General features: G+C 39.2%; 1 protein-coding gene across 3 annotated transcripts in view; it reads left to right on the forward strand.

Moving 5' to 3' along the window:
- Positions 1–26061, forward strand: part of SLC39A11 (solute carrier family 39 member 11) — a 379931-nt gene that overhangs the window by 305262 nt on the left and 48608 nt on the right. For all 3 annotated transcript variants that reach the window (XM_014068383.2, XM_014068385.2, XM_014068382.2), the window contains exon 7: positions 23113–23182. In XM_014068383.2, coding sequence (XP_013923858.2) covers positions 23113–23182 — 70 coding nt within the window. The remainder of the gene's footprint in view (positions 1–23112; positions 23183–26061) is intronic.

Below are 26061 nucleotides of genomic sequence, written 5' to 3' on the forward strand. Positions count from 1 at the left end.
GAGAGATTAACATCACTGTGGGTTAGGACATGGGGATCAGAAGTAAGAATACTATAGAAGAATTCTTGTATATTTTGTTGGAAAGACAGTTTAATTCAGAGTCACCTTGTAGATACAATGGACAGCATAAAAATTTTAATAGATATAAATTCATTCATTCATTCGGGGGGGGGGGGGCAACAATGAGAGTGAGGATTTTCAAAGCTATGCCCAAGTAGCAAGCAAGCAAGTGAATTGAATTGAATTAAATACTTTGCTTAAATGACCCAAACCTATTATGGGCAAAAATCACGGTCAAGCAGTGCCCAAGAGATAGTTTGCAACATGCAAGAAGTTTCTGTGCATAGTGGGGTTGAGTTAAAATGGATATTAAAAGAAGCCATGAGGGAAAATGATAGAACATTATAGTCTATAAATAGAATGGAAGGATTTGTCATATGACTACTAGGTAAATCAAAAGTTAGCAAAGCACTCAGACAGCAGGTGTAACAATTAGTGTAGATATTATATTTCATCATCTTAAGTTCTCTGATGGTGTAAAACTAGATATATTAACAGAGAATGGTATCTTAGCATTATCCAGAAAATTTGGAGCATTCATATAGCACACCCTCAGACAGTTGCTTTTGCCATTTGGAGAATGTTATATACTTGCAAGCCATGGAAGAATAATTAGCTCAGACAAATCTTAAAATCTAAGCAAATTAACAGGCTTATTCCACATGGAGATGCAAACAAGAACACATAGGAGGATAATTAATTTCTTATTATGCAAGAGAAAATGGCTTGGGCAGTGTGCCCACTTCCTCGCATATGAGCCAGCCAGTATATTGAAATCTTCTAAACCAAAGATAGGAAAGATGGAAAGAAATGAAATAAACTGCCATTTACAGGCTACCCTCTAGAACAGCATTCTCAACCGTAGCTACTTTAAGATGTATAGACCTCAACTCCCATATGATGGCTGGGAAATTCTGGGAGTTGAAGTCCACATATCTTAAAAGTGGCCAAGGTTGAGTAATACGGTTAAAGAAAGAGCAAGGGCAAAGAACCTTTAGAGCAGTGATAGTAAACCTTTTGGACTTAGATTGTCAAAAATTCAGGAAATGTCTTAACCTGATTCTGCTGCCATGTCTCCCCAGATTAAAAAAAAAAAACAATTCTCTATCTCATCCCCATCTGGGTCTACCTAAATAGTGACACTCAGCAGCTGCACCAAGATTAGGCCTAAAGGAAAGGCCCAAACTTCAACTTTGGCCCTAGCACTAGGCGGTACACTCCGGTATGGGTGTACCAGAGCCTGCCCGGAGCACCAGGTACCGTTCTGGTATGGTGTTCTGGAGGACCCCCTGCTCCCCCCTGCGCTCCTTACCTATCTTTAAACTCTTTCATGCATGCGCATGGTGCATACAGCGCCTGTGCGACGCTCCACTGAGCATCGTGCAGGCGCTGCAACGCTCAGGAGCGTTGTGGAGGCATCGCTGGATGATCATATGCATGTGTGCACTGCGCACATGTGTGCGCATGCCGCACGCGTTCATGTGGAGGACGCCAGGCCCCGTTGCAACCATACCAGTTGCAACGGGATCCGGAACCCACCACTGCCTAGCACCATCACTGCCACACAAAAAGGCTGACTCACACCATGCCCCAAGGCATACAATCCTTGGGGAACAGCATGATTACCCCGTGGCTCAGTGCTCCCCAGCACTGCCATGCACTGCTTCCATTAAGGCGGTGCTCTCTTTAGGTTGACGGGCCACTGAGGCCTATCTCAGGCTGCCCTTGATCTCAGGAGGCCTTTATTCTTGAAGCAGTTTAGAAGGATGTTCTTCTATGACCTTCCACAGCCTTCGAAAATCACATGAGAATGGGGCATGCTTTCAAGAATAGCTGTTGGGTATTGGTGAATAGCAATATCATTTAGACTTATATACCGCTTTACAGTGTTTTACAGCCCTTTCTAAGCAGTTTACAGAGACAGCTTATTGCCCCCAACAAATTTGGTTCTCATTTTACCCATCTCGGAAGTCTGGAAGGCTGAGTCAACCTTGAGCCTGGTGAGATTTGAACTGCCAAATTGCAGTCAGCTGGCAGTTAGCAGAGGTAGCCTGCAGCAGTACCACTCTAACCACTGCGCCACCAGGGCTCTTATAATGCTTGCATGTCGCCAAAAATATTGTGGTATCTCACCTTTGATATGTGAATCACAGGTGTGCCATCACTGCTCTAGATGTTGCTGAACTGCAACTACCAGCAGCCCCTATATACGGCAGACCTTGACTTATAACAGTTCATTTAGTGACCATTCGAAATTACAACAGCACTGAAAAAAGTGATTTATGATCATTTTCACACTTACAACCATTGCAGCATCCCCTTGGTTACATGATAAAAATTCAGATGCTTGGCAACTGACTCATATTTATGATGGTTGCAGTGTCCCAGGGTCATGTGATTCTGGTTTGCGACCTTCTGATAAGCAAAGTCAGTGGGGAAGCCAGATTCACTTAGCAACCATGTCACTAACTGCAGTGATTCACTTAACAACTGCAGAAGAAAGGTCATTAAATGGGCAAAATTCACTTAACAAGTGTTTCACTTAGAAACAGAAATTTTGGGCTCAGTTGTGGTCATATGTCAAGGACTACCGTTGTTGAGCGAAGTCATTATTCCACATCATATTATGTTTAAAAGAGTATTGGATTTCAAATTCTCGGAATGCCACTGGTGTTTAAAACAAATGGAGGGAAAATTATTGCTCAGAATTATCTTTCTTTTCTAGCATTAGTAAGCAGACACAAGAAAAGATTCTTATCTGCTTTTGTCTTCTTATTTAATAAACATACAGCCATGAAGGACTGTATATTACTTTTATAAAGTGACTTTCTACAACCATTTGTTTTAACTGATCCTCTGACTGAAAGAGAAGCAACTCATTGGTGAATCTTTATTGATTTCTCTCCAGTTCTTACTTACTTTTGTGTAGTTTACTCCTGTAAGCTTTTTGTAAGTAAGTACTTAAATACCTAATTCCCAGATAAGTGTTTTTATAGATACTATCTATGGTGGCTGGTCTGTTTTCCTCTAAGGAAGCAAACAGATAAAGCTCAGCGGTAGAAAAAATGAAAGTACTTGCACATCTGTCTGTTTGGTGACAAATGAGGCGTCAAGGTTATTTCCATTACATTTAAAATATTGTCTCAATCTTGTTCCTGTACCCAATTACATCTTTGTTTTAAGTCCAGTTCTTTAATATTGGTTCTAGTCATTGAAACTGTTATTTTAAATTCATAACCCAGAGGTCCTCTTAAGTAACATAACTAGAATATCTCATGCCTTCGGCATGCATGTTACAGAGAATTAACACTAAAACATTATTACAGCCAATTAGGAAGCAATGGAAACCCCATTCTCCAGTTGATAATTTAATAATGCTGATGATGCATTTAGCTACTTTAAATAAAAGTAGAAAAAATAATGTAAAGTAAGGTAAAAGTAATGAGTCCCCTCAGCTTAATATGGAAGCAATTAGCCGTTGCTTTCTTCCAGCATTTTAAATTTCCAAGTCTAGCTCATAGTCCAAGATATCCTAGTGGTCTTCCTTCAAATATGAACGTGACAGTTCTTTTGACATCAGTCAACTAAATACTGCCACCTGCTATGCCACAATGAGGGAAGGAAACATAAAATGGCTTCCTAAGTTTATTAATATGTTGTCCAATCAGGTAAGGAAGAAAATGACTTTTACATGCAATATGAGCCATGGTGGCACAGTGGTTAAAATGTGGTATTATAGGCTAATTGTGCCAGCTGCCAGCAGTTCGATTCTCACTGGTTCAAGATTGACTCAGCCTTCCATCTTTCCAAAGTGGGTAAAATGAAGACCCAGATTGTTGGGGACAATAGGCTGACTCTGTAAACTGCTTAGAGAAGGCTATAAAGCACTGTGAAGCGGTATATAAGTCTAAGTGCTATTGCTGTTGCTAATACATGTGATTTTTAAAAGTATATTTGTATAATAGAGACCATTCTGGAATGCTTTTCAGTCCCTTTAAAGGATTTTGAATAATAATTACTACTACTACTACTACTACTACTACTACTACTACTACTACTACTACTACTACTACTACTACATACTTTATTCATTAAACATGAAACTCAGCCAAAAATGCATTACAAATACCAGTGACTGGTGTTAATGATACGGATTGCTGCCAGTGTCCTAGATATCAACCAAGTACCTTCTTAAAATATAAGATGTTCCGAGTAGTGCAGTTTTTTGCAGTTCCGTTGCTGTTATTGCAGGAAGCTGCAATTTGCTGATATATCTTGTAAAATTCTTAGACATGGTACCAAGTGCCCCAATGACAATGGGATCACTGTTACATGCTTCATCCATAGCCATGTAGTTTCAATGGCCAGGTCGCAATATTTCATTATATTTTCTAGTTCTTTTTCTTTGACTCTGGCATCTCCAGGAACAGCAATATCAATAAACTGTACACTTCAGCCCTCTACAACCGTGATATCTGGCGTGTTCTGCTCCAAATGACAATCTGTTTGTATTCGAAAGTCCCACAAGATCTTCACCTTCTCATTTTCGATAGCTTTTTCCACTTTATGTTCCCATGACTTTCTGGATAGGGGTAAATCATATTTTTTACATAATGACCAGTGGATTAATTTAGCAACTCGGTCATGTCTAGCTTTGTAACCAGTTTGTGCAATTTTTCTGCATTCACATATTAAATGTGAAACAGTTTTAACTTTGTTATTGCAAAGTCAGCAGTTTGGGTTGTCAGTGGATTTTTGTATCTTTGCTTTCATGGCATTAGTTTGTAGTGCTTGTTCTAGTATTAAACTTTCCGTTTCTTTCTTGATAGTTCCCATCTTAAGCCATGTCCATGTCAAGTTGTCATCACATTTTCCTTCAATGTTTTTCAAGTGCTGTCCATCAAAGCTTTGGTTTTCCATCTATTTAATCTGTCATCCAACAGTTTTTCCTTATATTCTGCCTTTGTTTCTGTTGTTTTTATGCTGTTCTCCGTTTTCACAGCATGCAGTAATTTTTCTGCACTTTGGTTCACATAATCATTCAAACTTCATTCTTCTTCTTCTACAGTTTGATGGATTATTATTATTCGCAACAACAGAATTGTATCACAGTGGCCAGTTGTTTTGTCGGATTTGGCATTGATTACTAGTCAGGCCCCACCCAGGGGCTTAGGACGTCATAATGTATTTTTGTAATATGCATGCAGATCCAAGCAGTGTGGCTTTTTGCATTTGACTGATGGTGATTTTGTCAATTTTTAACTGTTTTAAATGTAATTCCAGTGCTTTTGGAATACCACCCAGTGTGCCGATTACCACTGGAATTACCACTGCTGGTTTGTGCCATAATCATTGAATTTAAATTTTTAAGTCCTGGTATTTCGTGATTTTTTTTCATATTCCTTCTCGTCGACCCTGCTATCACCTGGTATTGCGATGCCTATGATTGCAACCTTATTTTTCTCAACCAGTGTGATGTCCGGTGTATTATGCTCCAGTATTTTGTCTGTTTGTATGCAAAAATCCCACAAGATCTTGACCATTTGATTTTCGGTGACCTTTTCAGGCTTATGTTCCCACCAGTTTGTTGCTGTTTCAATATTATAATTTTTGCACAAATTCCAATGGATCATTTGTGCTACTGAATTGTGCAGCAATTTATAATCAGTCTGCATGATTTTTTTACAGCAGCTGAGTATGTGATCAACAGTTTCATCAGCTTCTTTGCAAAGTCTGCATTTGGCATCATCACAGGATTTTTCGATTTTGGCCTTAATGGCATTTGTGCGGATAGCTTGTTCTTGCGCAGCCAGGACTCTGTTTCTTTCTTTAATGTACCTGTTGTTAACCATAACCAAGTTTGTTCACTGTCCACTTTATCTTTTATTTTTTCCAGAAATTGGCCATGCAGTGCTTTGTTCTGCCAACTCTCCATTCTTGATTTTATCACATCTTTTCTGTATTCTTGTTTCGTCTGTTGGGCCTTCAGTAGTTTTTTGTTCTTTACTTCAATTAATAGATGTTCTTGACTTTCTTTTAAATAATCAGCCAGTGCATGTTTTTCTTCTTCAACTGTTTGCTTCACTTGTAATAATCCTCGGCCACCTGATTTTCGGGGCAGATACAGTCTATCAGTATCACCACGTGGATGTAAACTGTAGTGCATTGTCATTAGTTTCCTGGTTTTTCGGTCCAAAATGTCCAAATCAGCTTGTGTCCAGTTAACTATACCAGCTGTGTATTTTATAACTGGTATTGCCCAGGTATTTATGGCCTTGATTGTATTTCCACCATTCAATTTAGATTTCAAAATTTTTCTAACTCTGTTGGTGTACTCTCGCCTGACAATAGTTTTTACTTCTCCATGCTTGATGTTATCCAACTGCAGAATGCCTAAGTATTTGTAGGCTTCATTTTCATTGCATTTAATTAGTTTGCCATTGGGCATTTCAATTCCCTCACATGCAGTGATTTTGCCCCTTTTTATGGATACAGTGGCACATTTTTCCATGCCAAACTGCATTGAAATATCGGTGCTGAATACTCGGACTGTGTTTGTCAATGATTGGATTTCTATTTCTGACTTTCCATAGAGTTTCAAATCATCCATATATAGTAAATGCGAAATTTTTTCAGCTTCTTTGGCTGTTTGGTAGCCTAATTTCATTTTTTTAAAGATTACTGATAGTGGGATCATTGCGATGATGAAGAGAAGAGGTGAAAGTGAATCACCCTGGAAAATTCCTCGCTTGATATTAACCATTCCGTAGATCTCATTCCCTACTGCCAACTCAGTTCTCCATTGTTTCATTGCCTTTTCAGTAAAGGATGTAATATTTTTGCTAATGCCAGTTGTTTCTAAGCATTTTATGATCCAACTATGTGGCAGTGAGTCAAATGCCTTTTTGTAATCAATCCAGACCATATTCAAGTTCATTTTTCTGTTCTTACAATTTTCTAATATCATTTTATCAATTAGGAGCTGATCTTTTGTGCCCCTGCTCCTTCTTTTGTTGCCTTTTTGCTCTACTGGCAAGATGTTGTTTGTTTCCAAATAATCCATCATGTTATCTGCAATAATGCCTGTGAGTAATTTGAAGGTTGTTGGTAAGCATGTTATTGGTCTATAGTTTTCAGGTGTTGTTCCTTTAGTTGGATCTTTCTGAATCAAGTATGTTTTTCCAGTTGTCAACCATTCATCAATTTGGCCCTTTTGTAAAATTTCATTCAGTTGCCTGGCCAATATTGCATGTAAACTGGTCAGATATTTGAGCCAGAAACCATGTAATTGGTCCTTTCCAGGTGATGTCCAATTCTTTACCTTTTTAACTCGATTTTTGATCATCTCAGTTGTTATTTCTAATACTTGCATTTGTTTGTTGCCAATGCTTTTCTCAAAGTCATGTATCCACTTTGCTTCCCTGTTGTAGTCCTTTGCATTTTCCCACAATTCTTTCCAGAATTCAACTGTGGCCTGCTTTTCTGGTTTTTCACTTTTGGTGTCACCATTCACATTAAGACTTTGATAAAAACGCCGTTGGTCTGATCGAAATTGCTGATTTTGTTTATATTGGATGATTCGTGCCTCATATCTTTCAATTTTTCTAGCTGTTGCTGTTATCTGCTGTTTTACAATCTCTACAGCTTCATTGATGTTTCTTGTATCCAATCTATATCTTCTGATTAGCCGATCTATGATTTTGTTGTTTTTAAGCCGTTGCTCATGCATGTTCTTTAAGTTACTAGCATCTGCCCTTGATTTTTTGATTTTTTGTTCTAGACGGATTTTCCACTTTGGCTTTGATGCTTTTTCTGTTGTGTGACTAGGTACTTTAATTTTAATGCCTAGTTCATTAGTGACTATTACAGCTGCACTGTACATTAACTGGTTTGTTTCCAAGATGGATCCCGGTTCAATTGTTGAAAACACTGCATTAACCATTTTCATGATAGGGGCCAAAATTTTCTTAGGCACAGTTTTTAGTGATGGTAAACGTTGCCTTTCCTCATTAAGCAGAAAATGCTCCATGATCTTATCCTTCAATTCTTTTTGTTTTTGAGTTAGTTCATCAGTTGGTTCAGTGATAACTGGTTCTAGTGGTGGTGATGTTATTTCCTTCCTGAGAGCTTCTTCTGGGAGTTCTACTATAGTGTCTTTAGTTGTGTCTTGAATATCAGTTATTTCCGCTTGTGATATTGTTTTTTGGGTTTTGCAATTTGCCTGAATTTCCTCATGTTCAACTTCACTAAACACTTTATTCCGTATAATAAATCGCCTTTGATCTGCTAGTCGTTGTTCACTAACATTTGAATCTGGATATTGTTGTTTCCATAATTCATACATTCGCTTTAAATATTCTCTTTTTTCTGGCTCTGAGTTGTAGTAACAGGCCATTATGGCACGGTTTTCATCTGCACTATATTTTTGTCATTTTGTTGGCTGGTCCACTTGTAGCCCACTTGTCGACGGATGTCCAGGGACCCCAACATCCGCCGCGGCCCTTGTTAACCCGCACGACGACCGATGCGGTATGGAATTCTTATTCGTTTTTTTCACCATATTGTATGGGTTGGCAGGGGTTTTTTTACGGGACCAGATGCCAACCTGATCGCAACCTTCCTCCTTTCTCATCCGGGCTTGGGACCGGCAACGGCGGAGTTGTTGTTGTTGTTGTTGTTATTATTATTATTATTATTATTATTATTATTATTATTTCTATGACTAGCCACCAAAGTGGAGACCTTCTTTGTGCAGCTACTCTGAATTAGTGAGCGCTATACTCTTGTTAGATGCTATTTATCACAAGGTGCCTGCAAGCAGCAGCTGGAAACATCTATAATTTTTAGTGCAGTAGATATTAGATTCTTTCTGATGAATAGAAATAATTCTCATTAATATGAAAAACATTAGTTTTCCTCTGCCGGAGGCTGTTCTACATGTTTGGAAAAGAAAATGATGGTGTTTCTTTTCCATAATGTGGAAAATGCATGTAAAAATGGTTTTATCTTTCTGCAATATGCTTTCTTTGACATAAAATATCTGGCGAAAGAACCACATGTTGGGCAGGTATGTTTGTATTTACAATTTCTTGACTGTTGCATTGTCAGAGCTGATAAGGCTGCAGCAAGTTAGTGAGCTTCATATGTCTTTATTCTCTTGCCAAGGTAACAATAATAGCTAGGTAGAATATAGGCTTTTAAGATAAGCAGTTTCTTCCCTTCAAAACCTAGCTGTAGCTTAGTATGGAAGAACAAGATGTTGAAACTACACGTACTAAGCATATTTCAATACTTTATGGGTTGGTCATGAATGTAAGTGTGGTTCTTTCCAATTTCAACACGTAACTATTGTTAGCTGATATTCTAACTGAAGTGCATTAAAATGTATATCTTCTCTACAATGCTACATCTCTGAAGTCACATAGTGACAATGTTATTGAGAATGAAAGTCTATGGTCACGGAGCAGAGCTCGCTGGAAATTACCATTATTTATGCACCTTGATATTTGCTGTTGTTTGAATAGTATGAAAATTTCATTCCTGTGCAAGAATTAAGCCTGCTGAATTAGATGTAGAGGTTTGGTGGAAATAAGAGCTGAAGAATCCCAAGTGTCATAATTTTCTTTAATTATGAAGGCCTGAAAGGGGTAAAGGGAGATTCATGGTCTCATAAAGAAAAGTAGAAAACCCCGTCAGAGCTCCTGGCTTGGCTTGGCGAGACCAGGGACATTAGATTCAAAGTGTGTATGTGTCCCACCATTCTTTAAGATCTCATGAATAGATAAGGAGGATTCACCCTTCTACTTCTATAGTGATATCTATTCACAAGAGAAGCCATATGTTATATGAATTAAAATTCCATTGCACATTATCAGATTCCTGGCTTGCATGGAATTTAGAGTATATATGTTATACCGATGTAAGCTTTCTTTTAATAGACAGTAGCACTGAATGCACAAAGAGCTGGTTTTATACAGTATATTTCTTAGCTGCCATCTACTGGTCATCCATACGTTTGCAGCCCATATCTAGTGGTCTTATTGATACTATATTAATTAGCATATGTAAATTACTCCTATGTGTTTAAATGCAAGTTGGATTGCATGATTTTATGGTAACTATACCAGAAATGAGTATTTTCTTTTACCTGATTGCAAAGGACCTAAAAGTAGTGCTTTTAAAAATTAAACTATCTATACACCTGTATAGAGCCTATCTCCTGGCAATTCGGACATCAAAAAACGCTTATTTTGCCGCTCTGATTGCGTCCGCTGAGTCGCGTCCAGCTGCCTTGTTCAGGATAGCCCGCTCCCTCTTGAAAGGGAGGGTTGCGGGGGACCCTTTACAAGGTAGAGCTGAGGAATTTGTCCAATTTCTCGTGGATAAAGTTCCCCGGCTTCGGACAGACCTGGACTCCAATTGCTCAGAGCCAGCCGAGGTACCGGGGGAGGGTCTTGAGCAGAATTTATGGATTGATTTTCAACTTGTCACACCTGAGGAAGTGGACAAGGCCATGGGAGCTGTGAGTGCCTCCACTTGTGTGCTGGACCCATGCCCCTCCTGGCTGGTCGCGAACAGCAGGGAGGTGACACGGGGCTGGATCCAGGCGATAGTTGTCACCTCTCTTTGGGAAGGGTCCTTCCCGCCCCTTCTAAAGGCGGTGGTGGTGAGACCCCTCCTGAAGAAGTCGTCTTTGGATCCAGCCATTCTAAGTAACTACCGTCCAGTCTCCAACCTCCCCTTCGTTGGGAAGGTTGTTGAGAAAGTGGTGGCCTCTCAGCTCCGGCGGTCCTTGGATGAAACCGATTATCTAGACTCCTTTCAGTCTGGTTTCAGGCCTGGCTACAGCACGGAAACTGCTTTGGTCGCACTGATCGATGATCTCTGATGAGCCAGGGACCTCTCAGCGGCCTTCGATACCATTGACCATGGTATCCTTCTGCGACGGTTGCGAGAGGTGGGAGTGGGAGGCACCGTTCTTCGGTGGTTCTCCTCCTACCTCTCGGACAGGTCGCAGTCAGTGTTGGTTGGAGGGCAGAGGTCGACCCCTAGGCCCCTAAAGTATGGGGTGCCGCAGGGTTCGGTCCTGTCCCCCCTCCTGTTTAACATCTACATGAAGCCACTGGGTGAGATCATTCGGCAGCACGGGATAAAATATCACCAATACCAGTTGTATCTGTCCGCCCCGTGCCAACTCAGTGAAGTGGTTGACGTGATGTGTCAGTGCCTGGAAGCTGTTAGGGTCTGGATGGGTGTAAACAAGCTTGCACTCAATCCCGACAAGATCGAGTGACTTGTGTGTTTCCCTCCCAAAAATTTGCCCTATATTCCATCTCTCAGGCTGGGGGGTGAAATTATACGCCCCTCAGACAGGGTTCGCAATTTGGGAGTCCTCTTGGACCCACAGCTGACTTTAGAACACCATCTGTCGGCTGTGACCAGGGGGACATTTGCCCAGGTTCGCCTGGTGCACCAATTGCGTCCCTACCTTAACCGGGAGGCCCTCAGAACAGTCACTCACGCCCTTGTGACCTCAAGACTGGACTACTGTAACGCGCTCTACATGGGACAGCCCTTGAAGAGCATTCGGAGACTTCAGCTTATCCAGAATGCAGCTGCCTGAGCGATTGTGGGTGCACCCTGGTACACCCATGTTACACCTATCCTCCGCAAGCTGCACTGGTTGCCTATTGGACTCCGGATGCACTTCAAGGTGCTAGTCTTTACTTTTAAAGCCCTGCATGGCATCGGACCTGGGTACTTGAGAGACCGCCTCCTGCCAATTACCTCCCTGCGACCAATTAGATCCCACAGATTAGGCCTCCTCCGGGTTCCATCAGCCAGCCAGTGTCGACTGTCGACCACCCGGGGGAGGGCCTTCTCTGTGGCTGCTCCGTCCCTTTGGAACAATCTCCCCATGGAGATTCGGACCCTTACCACCCTTCAGGCTTTCCGCAAAGCCGTCAAGACCTGGCTGTTCCGGCAGGCCTGGGGCTGATGAGTTCCCAACCCCCACTCGAATTGTTGTGGTTGTTGTGGTGTTTTAATCTGTTCTTTTTGTCTTTTGTATTTTGCTTTTTGTCTTGTTTGTCTTTTTTGTATTACCCCCATCCCCTTTAGTTTGTTAGCTGCCCTGAGTCCCCCTGGGAATAGGGCGGCATACAAGTCTAATTAACTAACTAACTAACTAACTACACACAAACATATTCTTGATGTATGTGCGTTTGGTAATATTTGCTTAAAGAATACTTCTAATTAAGCATTATTGGTTTTCCCAGGGAATTATAGGTAATATGTGCTGCAGGTGATGGAAAACAGCCTGATGAAGAGAGGTTGAGGGTGTTTGTTTCACACCAATGTAATGGTTCTATTAATTATGTGAGAGCCAGTTTTGTGTAGGGCTCAGTCTAGAAAGCTGATCATGAATTATAGTGTTGTCTTAGGCACAAAGCCAGGTGGGTGGATTTTGGCCAGTCTCTCTCTCCCGGCCCTAGGAAGGAGGCAGTGGCAAACCACTTCTGAAAAACCTTCCAAGAAATCCCGATATAACTCCCTTCCAAGTGCTGATGAGGTATGATAACTTTAAAAAATCAGCCATGTCAGGTAGTACTGTCTGCTAGCATTCTTTCCTAAGAGTAATACAATACAATACAATACAATACAATACAATACAACCACAACCACAACCACAACCACAACCACAACCACAACCACAATAGTTGGAAGGGACCTTGGAGGTCTTCTAGTCCACCCTCCTGCCTAAGCAGGAAAACCTATATCATTTCAGACAAATGGCTATCCAACATCTTAATCAGTGCTTTATAATCTATTTCTTTAGATTTTTTGATACCTCATTTTGCTTGATTTGAACACACTACTTGATTAACGGTTTCTCTGAGTAAATGTGAATCTTCATTTGTTATGTTAAAATGAGGTTTATCCTCATTTTGCATTTAGAAAATTTAAATGTCATATAATTCCTGGCAAAGCCATGCCTTTGCATGAACTAGTACACCCAAGCCAGATTCCAGATTTTGAAACATTGTGTATGTTTCAAAAATTAATTTGAAACATATATTTCTACTGGGAAGGCAGGGAGAGAGGGAACAGAGATTGGAGAGAAATTCTAAGACTTAAAAGCAGGCAGCATGAAAAAAAAAGTGATTATCTTTCCTACCCACCGTTCTTTTGTTCATGATGGCAGTCTGGATGGTTTCTATTCAGTAATATTTTTTTTTTTTAAAAAAATCCTAGTCTTGGGGAGAAAGTGTTACATAGAAATGTGTATAATGGACAGCTTGGCCCTGAAGTGTCACTTTACAAATAAGTGCTTCTCTAAAAAGAAATAACAATATGCATCAAATTTTGAAACTGCAGCGGGTGAAAGACTGATTGCTTGAGCAATCATTCTTTCTGTAATGCCTTTCCCACTGAATTAAAATACAGGTGAGCAAAGCTCAGGGAAAAAAATGTGAGTGTATTGGTGAATGTCTATTACCGCCAAATATTTTTGAAACAGAAATGAAGCAGAAGTTAGCTCTCATTTAGGTCTACTTTCACAATAGCTAAACACAAGTTTTATTTCAATTGTATTGTGTTTTTCCCCCTCCTATGATCAGACAAGAGGTTTTCGAATTGAGCATCTACTCATGACTCGGATAGTAAAGAGATTTGTTTTATAACAGCAGATGATGTTTGACATTAAATGGGATTTGTCAACATTATTATCTGCCAGCCAGCAGGTGAAGGAGAATGAGGCACTTTAATTGATTCCTAACAAGATGTTAGTTTTTTCGCAGCAGTCCTCTCAAAATTTAGGCCTGGAGAATTAAACCCAATTTATATGCATCCCCAAATAAAAGGGGGAGGGAGAATGAGGCTAATGACTATAGCATCTAATTTGGAAAGAGACTGCTGTCATCTTCCTAGGAATCTAAGTAGTACTTTCAAGAGCTGCCTTGATTATCAATTTAAATGGTGTAAATAGTGAAGGTATGTGATATATTTTGATTGTGTGACAACAGTTCTTGATCGATCAATTGTGTGCCATCAAGTCAAGGTCAAATTGTAGCAATCACATAGATAGATTTTGTCCATGATGGTCTGTCCCCTAACCTATCCTTCAGGTTTTCCAATGGTGCACCCATCACCAATGTAATGGAGTCCATCCATCTTGCTGCTGGTTGTTCTCTTTCCTTCTACATTCCCCAGAGTTAGAACCTTCTCCAGAGAGAGGTAGTGAGATGTTCCAGAATTCCCATTTTTCTAAGCACATTGCATAGCTTAATGTGATTGACATAACCCAAGGCCTTTCTACCATCAATGAAGCACAGACTGAATTCTTTTTGGTATTCTTTGGCTTTCCTAATTATCCAGCCCTGCAGCAGCAATATTATTTCATATTCCTCTGCATTTTCTAAATCATCTTGACATCTGGCATCTCCTTTTCCATGCAGGGCTCCAATTTGCATTAAATGATCCTAACTGTTCCTTCTTTCTTTCTCATGTCCTGAAGGGTAAACAATGTGGTCTTATGACTCAAAGTATCCAATTCTCAATTCCTTAGATCTCGGGTTGTAGTTATTTCACTTCATTTTTCACTATGTTGAGCTTTTCCATGTCCCTGTTTCTTACATTCCATGTTTGTACTGCAATTCTATTTTTGCAGCTTTGAATTTTATTTTCCCATATGGCAGTATCAGCAACTAGAGGTCTTGAAGGCTGTAATCTAGCCACATCATAAACACCATTATGACTCAGAAAGATTCTCAGTTGCTCCTCAGTAGCATGTTGGATGTCATCCAACCTGAGGGGCCTGATTTGTTCTGGCAGGATACTGTTAACCATTTTATATTTTTCCATCCTTGGTAAAAATACAGGAATGATATTGCCTTCCCCGATGAAATAGTAATTAATTCCTTTTCCATTGTCACTAATGTGATCATCTGCATCCAGCATCTTCCTCTAGTAGTGCTACCAAGTATAAGATGCCTGCTTGCTTCATTTCTTGGTGACCTTACTGGGAACTTGGCATACACTCCCAGAAACATTCCCCCACCCCCAGTCCCTGCCATGATGAGGCAGAATAGGATATGTGAGGATAATGATTTGTTGTCCTTAAAATAGGAACTCCCCTTATTATATAGGTCCCATAGAAATCCTTGGTTTAGACAGTCTAATTGCAAAACATCAGGCTGGCTCACCGTATAATTTTTCCCTCCATTCTTTGACTTTTCCTTTCCATGTGTCATTAGAAGAGGTAATTATTCTCCCCAGCATAAATGAGCTTAACCTCTTCCAGCACCTCATTTTATATATTCATGAGTGGCACAATAAGCCATTACAGTCCATTCATAATTGATTTTACACTTTGGGAACACACTTAGTGACATGTTAGTTTCCATTTTCTTGCCCAACATGCTGTCCTCTCACCATGTAACTTCTGCTGAACACAGTTTTCTCCTACTTATATTGTGTGGGTAGCTACAGTTTGTATTTTACTTGCTAGGTTTCCTCCTGGGAATTCCCAGCAGATAATTGGCTTGGTTTTTCCATGGCTTTTAGACTGTCTTCCTTTGTTCTTACCAGTATTTGGGCAACTGAAGCATCTTTTTTCTGATGCAGTTTGCTGATATTTTGTTCTTTAAAGGACACAGCTTCTCTGGCTAATGGCACAGAATGTATCTCCTGCCTGGATAAATTCTAACTGCAGTAATTATGCATCTAAGGTCTTTTCTTTCTCACACTGAATATAAGACTATCTTGTGCAGTACATAACATGTTTATCATTAGCAAAAGGCAGATAGAAGTATGCAATTTTTTCAGACCTTTGTGTTTTGAGTGTATTGATAATGATAATGCAGTGACATATGGAAAGCCACAGGTTTTCCATCTAGACCAGTGGTTCCCATCTTTTTTTTGGGGGGGGGGGGCATGCCCCACCTAAGCATCTCCAAAATCCTGAAAGCCCCACTCCCAACATATAATTCTTTCTGTACTCAAAAAGTGAACTCTACTCACGCAGAGGAAGCCTAAAAGGCGAATAACTTGGTTTAAACAAGGTTCAAATTGCCACCATTAAAAACCAGTGGGCCCCATGTTGGGAACCACTGATCTAGACCTAAGAGACCAATGTTACTTCCTTGCAGTACAAATATCTTACTATCACAATTCAGACCAGAATATTCCTTACTAGGCAAGACAGTTGTTAACTGAGTGGCACTTGATTTTATGACCTTTCTTGCCATGGTTGTTAAGCGAATCACTGTAATTGTTAAGTGACTCATGCAGTTATTAAGCAAATCCTGCTTTCTCCGTTGACTTTGCTTGGCAGAGGTCAGCTGGGAAGGTTGCAAATGGTGATCACATGACCCTGGGATGTTGCAACTATTGTAAATACATGCTGATTACCCAAGTGTCTGGATTTTTATCAAGTGACCCTTGGGGGTGCTGTGACGGTTGTAAATGTGAGGGCTGGTCACAAGTCACTTTTTTCAGTGTTGTTGTTACTTTGAATGGTCACTAAATGAATGGTTATAAAACAAGGACTACCAGTTCATCGAAGTTTGGCTAAGAATGTTGAAGCACTGCAAACATTTGTAGAAAGTATCAGTATTTCCAGTTGATTTGGTTTTGTAATAGAAATCCAGCAAAAAAACAAAACACATTTATCTTATTAACCATGGCACCATTCACACAGAACAGGTTTTCAAATATCAATCTCAAATAGCAATAATTATCTCACTTGCCAATCCTGGCCTATGATGACATTTCTTTTGGGCAGATATGGAAAAATACCCAGACATTTTGAATTCTTTTCAAATATTTATTCCACTCTACCCAAGATCTCATCAGTTTTCTCTTCTTTTGTTTTGTTGTTCCTGAATCTTTATCTTGAAACTTTATCTTGTTTCTAACCTCCTGCCTTGTTATTCATTGAGTGCTTTACATACTTTGGAATCTAAAAGTCAAGACAAGCATTTATACAACTGTTATTGCTCAACTGTCTCATTGTATGCAAATGAAAAAACTCACCAAGTGATTGTAAACTGTATTATAATTTTTGTCCTTTTTTTCTATAGTTAATTTTTCTTCCTTTTCTTTCCCCCTCCCTCCAAAAATTTAGAACTTGAATAAATGATAAAAAATATATGTTGTATAAGTTGTTCTACTTCTTTTTCCAGAAGTATATTTTGTGATTTTCTCTCATTCTTTCTCTTTTCTTCTTCTGTCTCCAGGTACTGCCACATCTGCAATTCAAACTTCTTTGTCTTTCTTATTGACAGTTATTAAGTTTGATGTGTAATGTGGCAGGTGTTTGTTTTTTTTGGTTTGAATTCTAAAGTCCAAGAACACTTCAGCCTCTTCATTTTCTATTATTTGCCTGTTTTGTTGTCCTACTAGTTTTTGCTTGCAGGGAAATGGTATTTCTTTCAAATATTCTAGTGCACTATTATTGCTATTGTGTTGTGCTGTTGCTTGTAATCAGTCTATATCAGGGGTGTCAAACTCAAGGCCCAGGGCCTGGATCCGGCCCACGGGGTGCTTAGATTTGGCCGGTGGGGCTGTCCTTGAAACAGTGAAGGACCAGCCCACAGTGCCTCTCCCAGTGAAAACAGCTCGGAGAGCCAACTTCCGCCCTCCTGAGCTCTGTTTTCACTGGCAGAGGGTTGCAGGAGGCTGTTGCACCCGAGAATAGAGCTCGGGAGCCTGTATTCGCTGGCCAAGTGCTTGGCCCACCACAGGCGCCCCCAATAAAGTGATGTTGAGCTGGCTAAGCCCACCTGAGCCACCCAAGGTCAAACACAACCTTGATGCGGCCCTAAATGAAATTGAGTGTGACACCCCTGGTGTCAGGGTTCCGATGGATGCCCTAATTAAATCATGAGCCTCAAGCCAAGCTTCAAAAGAAATCCAGTTATTTATTAGGAGCTTCATGTCGGCATGAACCAAATGAAGCCAACTCTGAGCTCACTTAATTCACACCTTGATTCTGATCCTGTTTCCCCTTCCCCCAAAGTGTGTCATCAGTCACATTCCCCAATGAAGCAATTTCGCAGGTTGTAGAAGTCACTCCCTCTAGCCACTGTGGGTCACTCTGGAGATGACCTTGATGTTGCCAGCTGGAATGTGCTTTGTTTTAACTGAAATGTAAGTTCCTCGATGTAGCTACGAGGCTTGATTCCTCACCCCCTGCCCATAGGAGTAGGTCAGGAATGTTTGGCAAGTTGACACCTGGTCTATATGATCTTCTTACAGCAGTTAGATAATCCAGTGTTTCTTCAGCTTCTTTGCAGAGGCGGCATTTGCTGTCTGTCTTCGCAATTTTGACTTAGTATGAATTTGTTCTTAAGGTTTGGTCTTATGCAGCCAGAATTGACCCCTCTGTCTCTTTCTTAAACTTTTCTGCTTTTAGCCATTGCCAGTTCTGTTATCTAGTTTGCCTGCTATTTTTGTTACATACTGGCTATGTAATACTTTGACTTACCATATCTCTTTTCTCTTTTTCATTTGGTCTTTCTTGAAAGCCAATTTCATCTCTCAGTAATGCTTCAAGACATACCAGTTCCAATGCATCTACTTAAAAAAGTTAAGGAAACAATTGCTGGGAGAAAATGGCAAGAAGGTGACAAGCAACAGGGAGAAAGCAGAACTATTTAACTCATTTTTTGCATCTTTGTTTACACAAAGGGAAAAAACAGCCCCACCTACCAAAAACAGCACCACAAAAATCAGATTAGAAACACAAGTTGAAATAGGGAAGAAAATGGTAAGTGAGCACCTGTCTACCCTAGATGAGTTCAGATCACCAGGACCGGATGGATTACACCCCATGGTTCTGAAGGAACTGGCAGACGAGATCTCAGAACCACTGAACTATATCTTTCAGAGATCCTGGAGCACCGGGGAACTGCCAGAGGACTGGAAAAGAGCTGATATGGTTCCCATCTTCAAAAAAGGGAAAAAATAGATCCAGGAAACTACAGACCTATCAGCCTGACTTCAATACCAGGAAAGATTCTGGAAAAGATTATCAAGAAACGAATTAGCGAACACCTAGAAGTAAACAAAGTAATAGGCAAAAGCCAACATGAGTTTGTCAAAAACAGATCATGCCAGACTAATCTTATTGCATTCTTTGTCAAAGTGACAAAATTAGTGGATCAGAGGAATGCCGTCGATATAGTTTATTTGGACTTCAGTAAGGCATTTGATAAGGTAGACTATAACCTACTACTAGATAAAGTAGAAGAATGTGGGCTAGACAGCATCATTACCAGATGGATTCGTAACTGGCTGACCAACTGCACTCAACGTGTAGTCCTCAATGGAACTGCATCTACATGAAGGGAAGTATGCAGTGGAGTACCCAAAGGCTCTGTTTTAGGCCCAGTACTCTTCAACATCTTCATCAATGATTTGGATGAGGGAATAAATGGGGAACTTGTCAAATTTGCAGATGACACCAAGCTGGCAGGAATAGCCAGAACTCCAGAAGATAGGGTTAAGATACAGAAGGATCTTGACAAACTTGAACATTGGGCACTATCTAATAAAATGAAATTCAATGGTGAAAAGAGTAAGGTTCTACATTTAGGCAAGAAAAACGAAATGCTCAGGTACAGTATAGGTGGTACCTTGCTTAATAGTAGTAACTGTGAGTGGGATCTTGGAGTCCTAGTGGACAACCATTTAAATATGAGCCAGCAGTGTGCAACAGCTGCCAAAAAAGCCAACACAGTTCTAGGCTACATAAACAGAGAGATAGAATCAAGATCACGTGAAGTGTTAATACCACTTTATAATGCCTTGTAAGGCCACACTTGGAATACTGCATTCAGTTTTGGTCACCACAATGTGGAAAAGATGTGGAGACTCTAGAAAGAGTGCAGAGAAGAGCAACAAAGATGATATGGGGACTGGAGACTAAAACATATGAAGAACAGTTGCAGGAACTGGGTATGTCTAGTTTAATGAAAAGAAGGACTAGGGGAAACATGATAGCAGTGTTCCAATATCTCAGGGGTTGCCACAAAGAAGAGGGAGCCAAACTATTATCCAAGGCACCTGAGTGCAGAACAAGAAGCAATGGGTGGAATCTAATCAAGGAGAGAGGCAACTTAGAACTGAGTAGAAATTTCCTGACAGTTAGAACAGTTAATCAATGGAACAGCTTGCTTCCAGAAGTTTGAATGCCCCAACACTGGAAGTCTTCAAGAAGATGCTGGATAGCCATTTGTCTGAAACGGTATAGGGTTTCCTACCTATGCAGGGGGTTGGACTAGAAGACCTCCAAGGTCCCTTCCAACTCTGCTATTGTATTATTGTATTACTTCACTGTCCTTCAAATATTCTTCCAATGCTCTTTTTTCCCTCTTTTTCAACCATCTGGTGTACTAGCACATTATACACCCACCTATTTTCCTCAGTAAGTAGAATCTGTCAACATGTTATTTTAAAAAATACCTTGATGTTTTCTATACAGGTAAGAATTATTCCAATGAACATTCAGTATTGAGAGAGAGGGAATATAACTAAGGGGGGGAAATAGAAGCTTCCATAATTGAGTTAAGGAGAACGAGCCAATTATGCAGGAATTACTTCAAAATTCATCTCTGGTGAGCACAAAACATTGTCTGATTTCCTGCACCTGTTTGAAGGCTAAATGCTTTCTTTTCTCTCCCTATTAACAGATAATGCAATTGTAATTAAAGCAGTTCTGATTTATCCCCTGCAGAGTTGAAAATACACCTGGCAGAAGGGTGTCTTAATAGAACATGCTGAGTTCTTTACTATAATAACTTTTAAAAAATGTAAAATCTGGCTCACAACAAATTTCATCTCCTGTGAGTTAACATGTCCTAAGAATTCTAATTTTCACATCAGCGAAGCTGACAAAGCAAAAGTGGTTTTACAGACAAAAGTTATTTCAGGAAAGGTTGATCTGCTTTTTTCCAAAAAGAAATTTTGTTTATATTTTCCTATGTGGGATTTGTTTTTCTCTTTGACATTCCAGATGTGGAACAGCCATCTTAAATACAGTTTTATTGGGCTATTTAGTCCTGCAGATCTGTGCAATAGACAAGTTAGCTTTACATTGGAATGTAGTGTAAAGTTATTATGGGATTCTTATCAATCCCAGCTATAATGGCCGATCAGTGATGGTAGTATAATTATATCATGGGATAATTTTTTTATAAAGGATTATAAAGGCAGTGAGGCAGGTATCAGGATTTTATTATGAAAGGTGTATTATTTTACAACTGTATGACAAATAGGGTGTTGGTTTATTATAGCCAGTGATTAGTGTCACTTTTAATGTTTATATTTCTAAATGTTAGCTGTTTTTTCTGTCTTATTCTAAATTCCTCTTTAGTTAGATTTTGGTTTGAACTTTGAAGCCTTTTCTTTACTTAGCAGCAGCTTTTTTTTCATCCAAATCGTAAGTTCTTTAGTCTTCTTGTTCTCACTCTCCCCTGATTATTTATCTCTGCTAACACTTTCTTATCTCTTTTATTGCTTTACAACTTAGTTTTTAAACTTTTATTATTTTGACTTTTTATTTCCTCCTTCTTTCCCAGAGTTAGTTGTTCACCTTCTTCCAGCTTTTTGATTCAAGTATGGTACAGAGCTTGTCTCTCATATTTGAATAATGGTTGCTCTTTTCTGGATGCGTTGTCATTCCTGCTTCTTCGCCTGCTTCACTCTTCAAAGACTCATGTGTGGGACTTTTCCCTGGGCCAGGGGTGTACAACTGGCGGCCCATGAGCCGGATACATCACACACAGGCCACACCCAGCCCAGCTCTGAGAAGGGGGAAAACGTCACGTGACGGCAATGTGATACCGCGAGTTTTACACCCATGCTCTGAGTGAATACAGGCATCTCTTTTCACCTTCTTCTCCTTGTCTCAGCCCCCTTGTGGATAGTGCTGCTTTCTGGCTCTTCCTTTTTCTGGCCCTAGTAGCCAATCAACATTTTCAAAGGACTCTGCAGAACAAACAGTTGAAAAAAACAAGACTAATCTTTGTCTTTGGCTCAAAACCCCTGAAGCTTTTGGTCTGAATTGCTGATTATACTTCTCCATTCTTATGTCACCTAGACATACTCACACCATCAGCAGCCCCTTTTTTAAACAACAGCTTTCTTCACTACTAGTTTTCAATTGACCCTATTTAATATTTTTCCGTTTCACCTCCTTGCATCTAGAAAGGCGTTGGTTGATGTGCTTCAGGAATGCAGTTCTGTAGGAGATACGAACAAGTGGTTAATCTTGAAAGATGACAGGTAGAAATTGCCCTTTGACAAGGTGAATACCATATTATGTTTTAGTTCCATCTGGATAAAAAGCACAACACTTTACATCAATATAATTTGTGTCATGTTTCTTCTGAAACAAGTATCCCATCTGCTCTTTTACCTACATGTGGAGTCTTGCAGTAGTTAGAATGCTGATGAGTAGTTTTCATCTTCCATATATTCTTCTCCATCTGTGTCCATGCTATATTATCATTGTTCAATTACTGTGATGCTTTGAATATCGGTTCCCAACTTTTAAAACAGGTTGGTGCCATATAAGGAGTCATCCTGTATTTGATTTGTTGTTTGGTGAAATCAGCATGATCCTTAAGATTAATAATAGTTTATGTTGCGATACCGGGCCCAAATTGTGGTGCTGACCTACAATAGTAATTACAGCATATAATGTTGTGCCCTTGTAAAAAATTTTAGACTTAAAATTATAGAGCAGAACAATCAAATGTATATGAGTTTTATGCTCCTAAAGGGGGCATAACAATGGCTTCTTTGGAAGACATAATTAATGCCATTATTGGTCTTTGTTTTGAATCATTTCTATCTTAACTAGTAATGTGTCTTGTAGATATCAGAAAATTTATAATTTCCAAGTTAGTGGGAAATTATAGATTTTTACATCAGGTAAGAACTGTTGCTATTCTGCAAGTTTTATATAAACCAAATATTTGAAGAGAACAATCTGTCTGCCAAGCAAATTGCAGGATTAGTAACCACAACTTTCTTGCTCTGTTTCAGAGGGTTTGGCTGTTGGTGTTGGATTTGGTGCTGTTGGGAAGTCGCCTTCTGCAACTTTTGAAAGTGCAAGGTAATTGGTGTGATTTTAATTTATACACTGGTGGGATTTCATTAGCTGTAGTTGCTTATTTCCATGGTTGATAATTCTGTATCAGAATAGTAAATTCTTTAACATATGCATACATTCCCAAGTGTAGCTTTGATCTGCCTGCTGTTTTACACATATAGTAAACATCTGCCCTTCACTCCCATCGGTTTTCCAGTTTCCAAATATCTGCAGCATTCTGACCCTTTTTGATCATCCTCTTATTTTATCCTCCCCAGGGAAATACATAAGTGCACATAATCTTTATTTCTGATTTTTCTGCTTGCAATAAAATAGGGGGAAAGGAATATCTGAAATGGCCAAAAAACAGTATCATTATTTTAGCTTTTTCCTTGCATATTTGATTTTCTTTCTTTTTAAATCATTTTCTAGTGTTCTAGAATCTAGCTCCCCAGTTCTCCTAGTCTCAGCTTCAGAATCTTTTTTTTAATAAAAATTTTATTTTCAGAGAAATACAAACACACAACACATATAACTTAAAAGCCTCCTCAATTACACACAGTGTGTCGATTGGTTACAAAGTCTTTCTGTGTCCTTTCCGTGGTCCTCACTTGAATTTTATCAAAATTCACATATTGACAATCAAGATATCTTTGTATACATTGTTTTTATGCTTCCTCCTATTCTAAGTCATTCAATCATTTTAGCATTGATAACATTCTCTAATAGTTTCCAATTCCATGTTTTTTCCCCATTATTAGTATCATCAATCTAATATACATGTATACAAATTGTTATACTTATTAAGCATCCATTAAGCCCAACTATTATTACATCCTTTCAACATAAGGCATATTAAAATTGAAGTAAATTTATAGTATAACATTTTATTACATTATCCTAAAATCATCCAATGAAATTACATCTTTCTAATTTATTCTATATAGAATTGTTTATCTTTTATAAAAAGGCTTTTCAACATCATCTCCATAATCCTCACTTACAGTTTGAAAATCTGAATCTTGAATTACACCAGAAGCTTACTAGGAGCCATATACAGCTCATAAATTAGAGTGCTACATGTATGTCCCATACTGCATCCATAACTATCAGCTTCAGTATATTCTGGAGCAATTGCAGTTTTGGTGTTTTTTTCAAGATACAGTACCATGTAGTAATTATAATATTCCAACCTGGAAGTGTTTAAGGCATGAATGGTGACAAACAGGACCTCCATAACTGATCTAGCAAAACTCCATAATCGAGTTAGCAAAACTCCACTAAAAACTAACTACATTAGCACTTGGGCACATTGTGCAGATTGTGTCAGATTGTGCAGCATCTGACCATTTCACACAAGAATACATTTGTGAATGTCGAGGGAATGCCCATCCCTGCAAGAAGACGACAAAGTGCAATAGTTCTTGAAAAAGGAAACCTATTGTAGGCAGCTGATTCAATGGCTCCAAATTGAGTTGTCAGGAAAAAAGTCCAAATCGCCAAAGGCTCACAGATATTTTTGAAATCCACATTAATTTTAAATATTCTATCTAAAGCTTGGGTCATGATCTTCTGGTTCTAAAAGTCTCATAGTTTCTCAGCAAGATCCATTCCTATTCCTTCATCTAGACAAAATAACAAGCAGCAAAATATAATACCATTGTATAATACGGTGTGTTTCATACTCATTTGGGGGGGGCACTTATTTTCTTGTATGTACTTTCCCTCTTAATTACAACCTCTTTCATTTCATCATTCCACTGAACAGTTTTTTCATACTTCTCATTAGTGTAATGTCAAACACTTTTGTAACATAACTCTTTCCAATTTGCTCTGAGCAACTTCCACATCTTTTTTCATTTCATCCATTTTGCAGTCGTTCTGTTGAATGAATAATCTGTCTTCTAATAGTTTAATGCTATTTCTATGCCACCCCCTCTAACAATAAATAAAAACAAAAAGAGTATAAAATATACAACTGCAGTAATAGAACAAAAGCAATAAACCTGGACAGTAAATTAAAATAGCAACAATCTCCAGTAGGCTAAAAGGCCTGACAAGAGAATTGTTTTAAATTCCTCCTACAGGTAACAAGGAAAGGCCAGTCTTATCTCAGTGGACTGACTATCCGCAAGACTGGAGGATGGCAACAGAAAAGGCATCTTTTTTTCTGGTCCCACCACTTTAGTTTACTGATGATTGGAGGGAGGAATGAGAACAAGTAGTATAACTTGATAAAGAAGGACAAGTAGCTTTGGTCTGGAGCAGGTGGTCCTTAGTGTATAGGACTCATACTTTCTTCTCCTGTTTCATCTACTTTCCCTCCAATTCTTCGTTTGTTGTTTTCCCTGTTCATTCTTTTCAGAAGATTCACTTTTGACACTAATAAAGATTGGTCTGTCACACATTTAGAACCTTTAATTATTTCTGTACCTTTTATCAATTCCCTCAGGTTTTTTGTCATAAACAATCAAAATAGTCATGCTTCTTGATTTATATTAATTGCTTTTCCCTGGGTGTATATGAATGGACTTATTTTTAAACTATGTGTTTGAAATAGGCTTTTTTTTGAATAAAATATTCATCAGTCACCATTCTAATTCTTTCTTGGGTTTATGAATGACTCAGTTACTTTTTCTATATTCTTCTTGTTCCCTCTGTCCATTCATACCACTTAGACTATTTTCTCTCCTGGGATCACATTCATTTAGAATGCTGCACTAGTTTTTCCAAACCTGACCTCTGATTAACACTGTTGACTGGAGTATAACATGCAACTGGTCATACAACCAGCTAGAATGACCCCCCCTTCATATTTCATGACATGCATCTTAGCCCTGTCATTCGTAATTATCAAAACTACACTTTCGCTTCCCTGCCTTTATTTACTCCACTGCAATTGA

Source organism: Thamnophis sirtalis, unplaced genomic scaffold, assembly GCF_051295495.1.
Source record: "Thamnophis sirtalis isolate CommonGarterSnake01/CBP01778 unplaced genomic scaffold, rThaSir2_p1.2 scaffold_3, whole genome shotgun sequence".
In the NCBI taxonomy this organism is placed as follows: domain Eukaryota; kingdom Metazoa; phylum Chordata; class Lepidosauria; order Squamata; family Natricidae; genus Thamnophis; species Thamnophis sirtalis.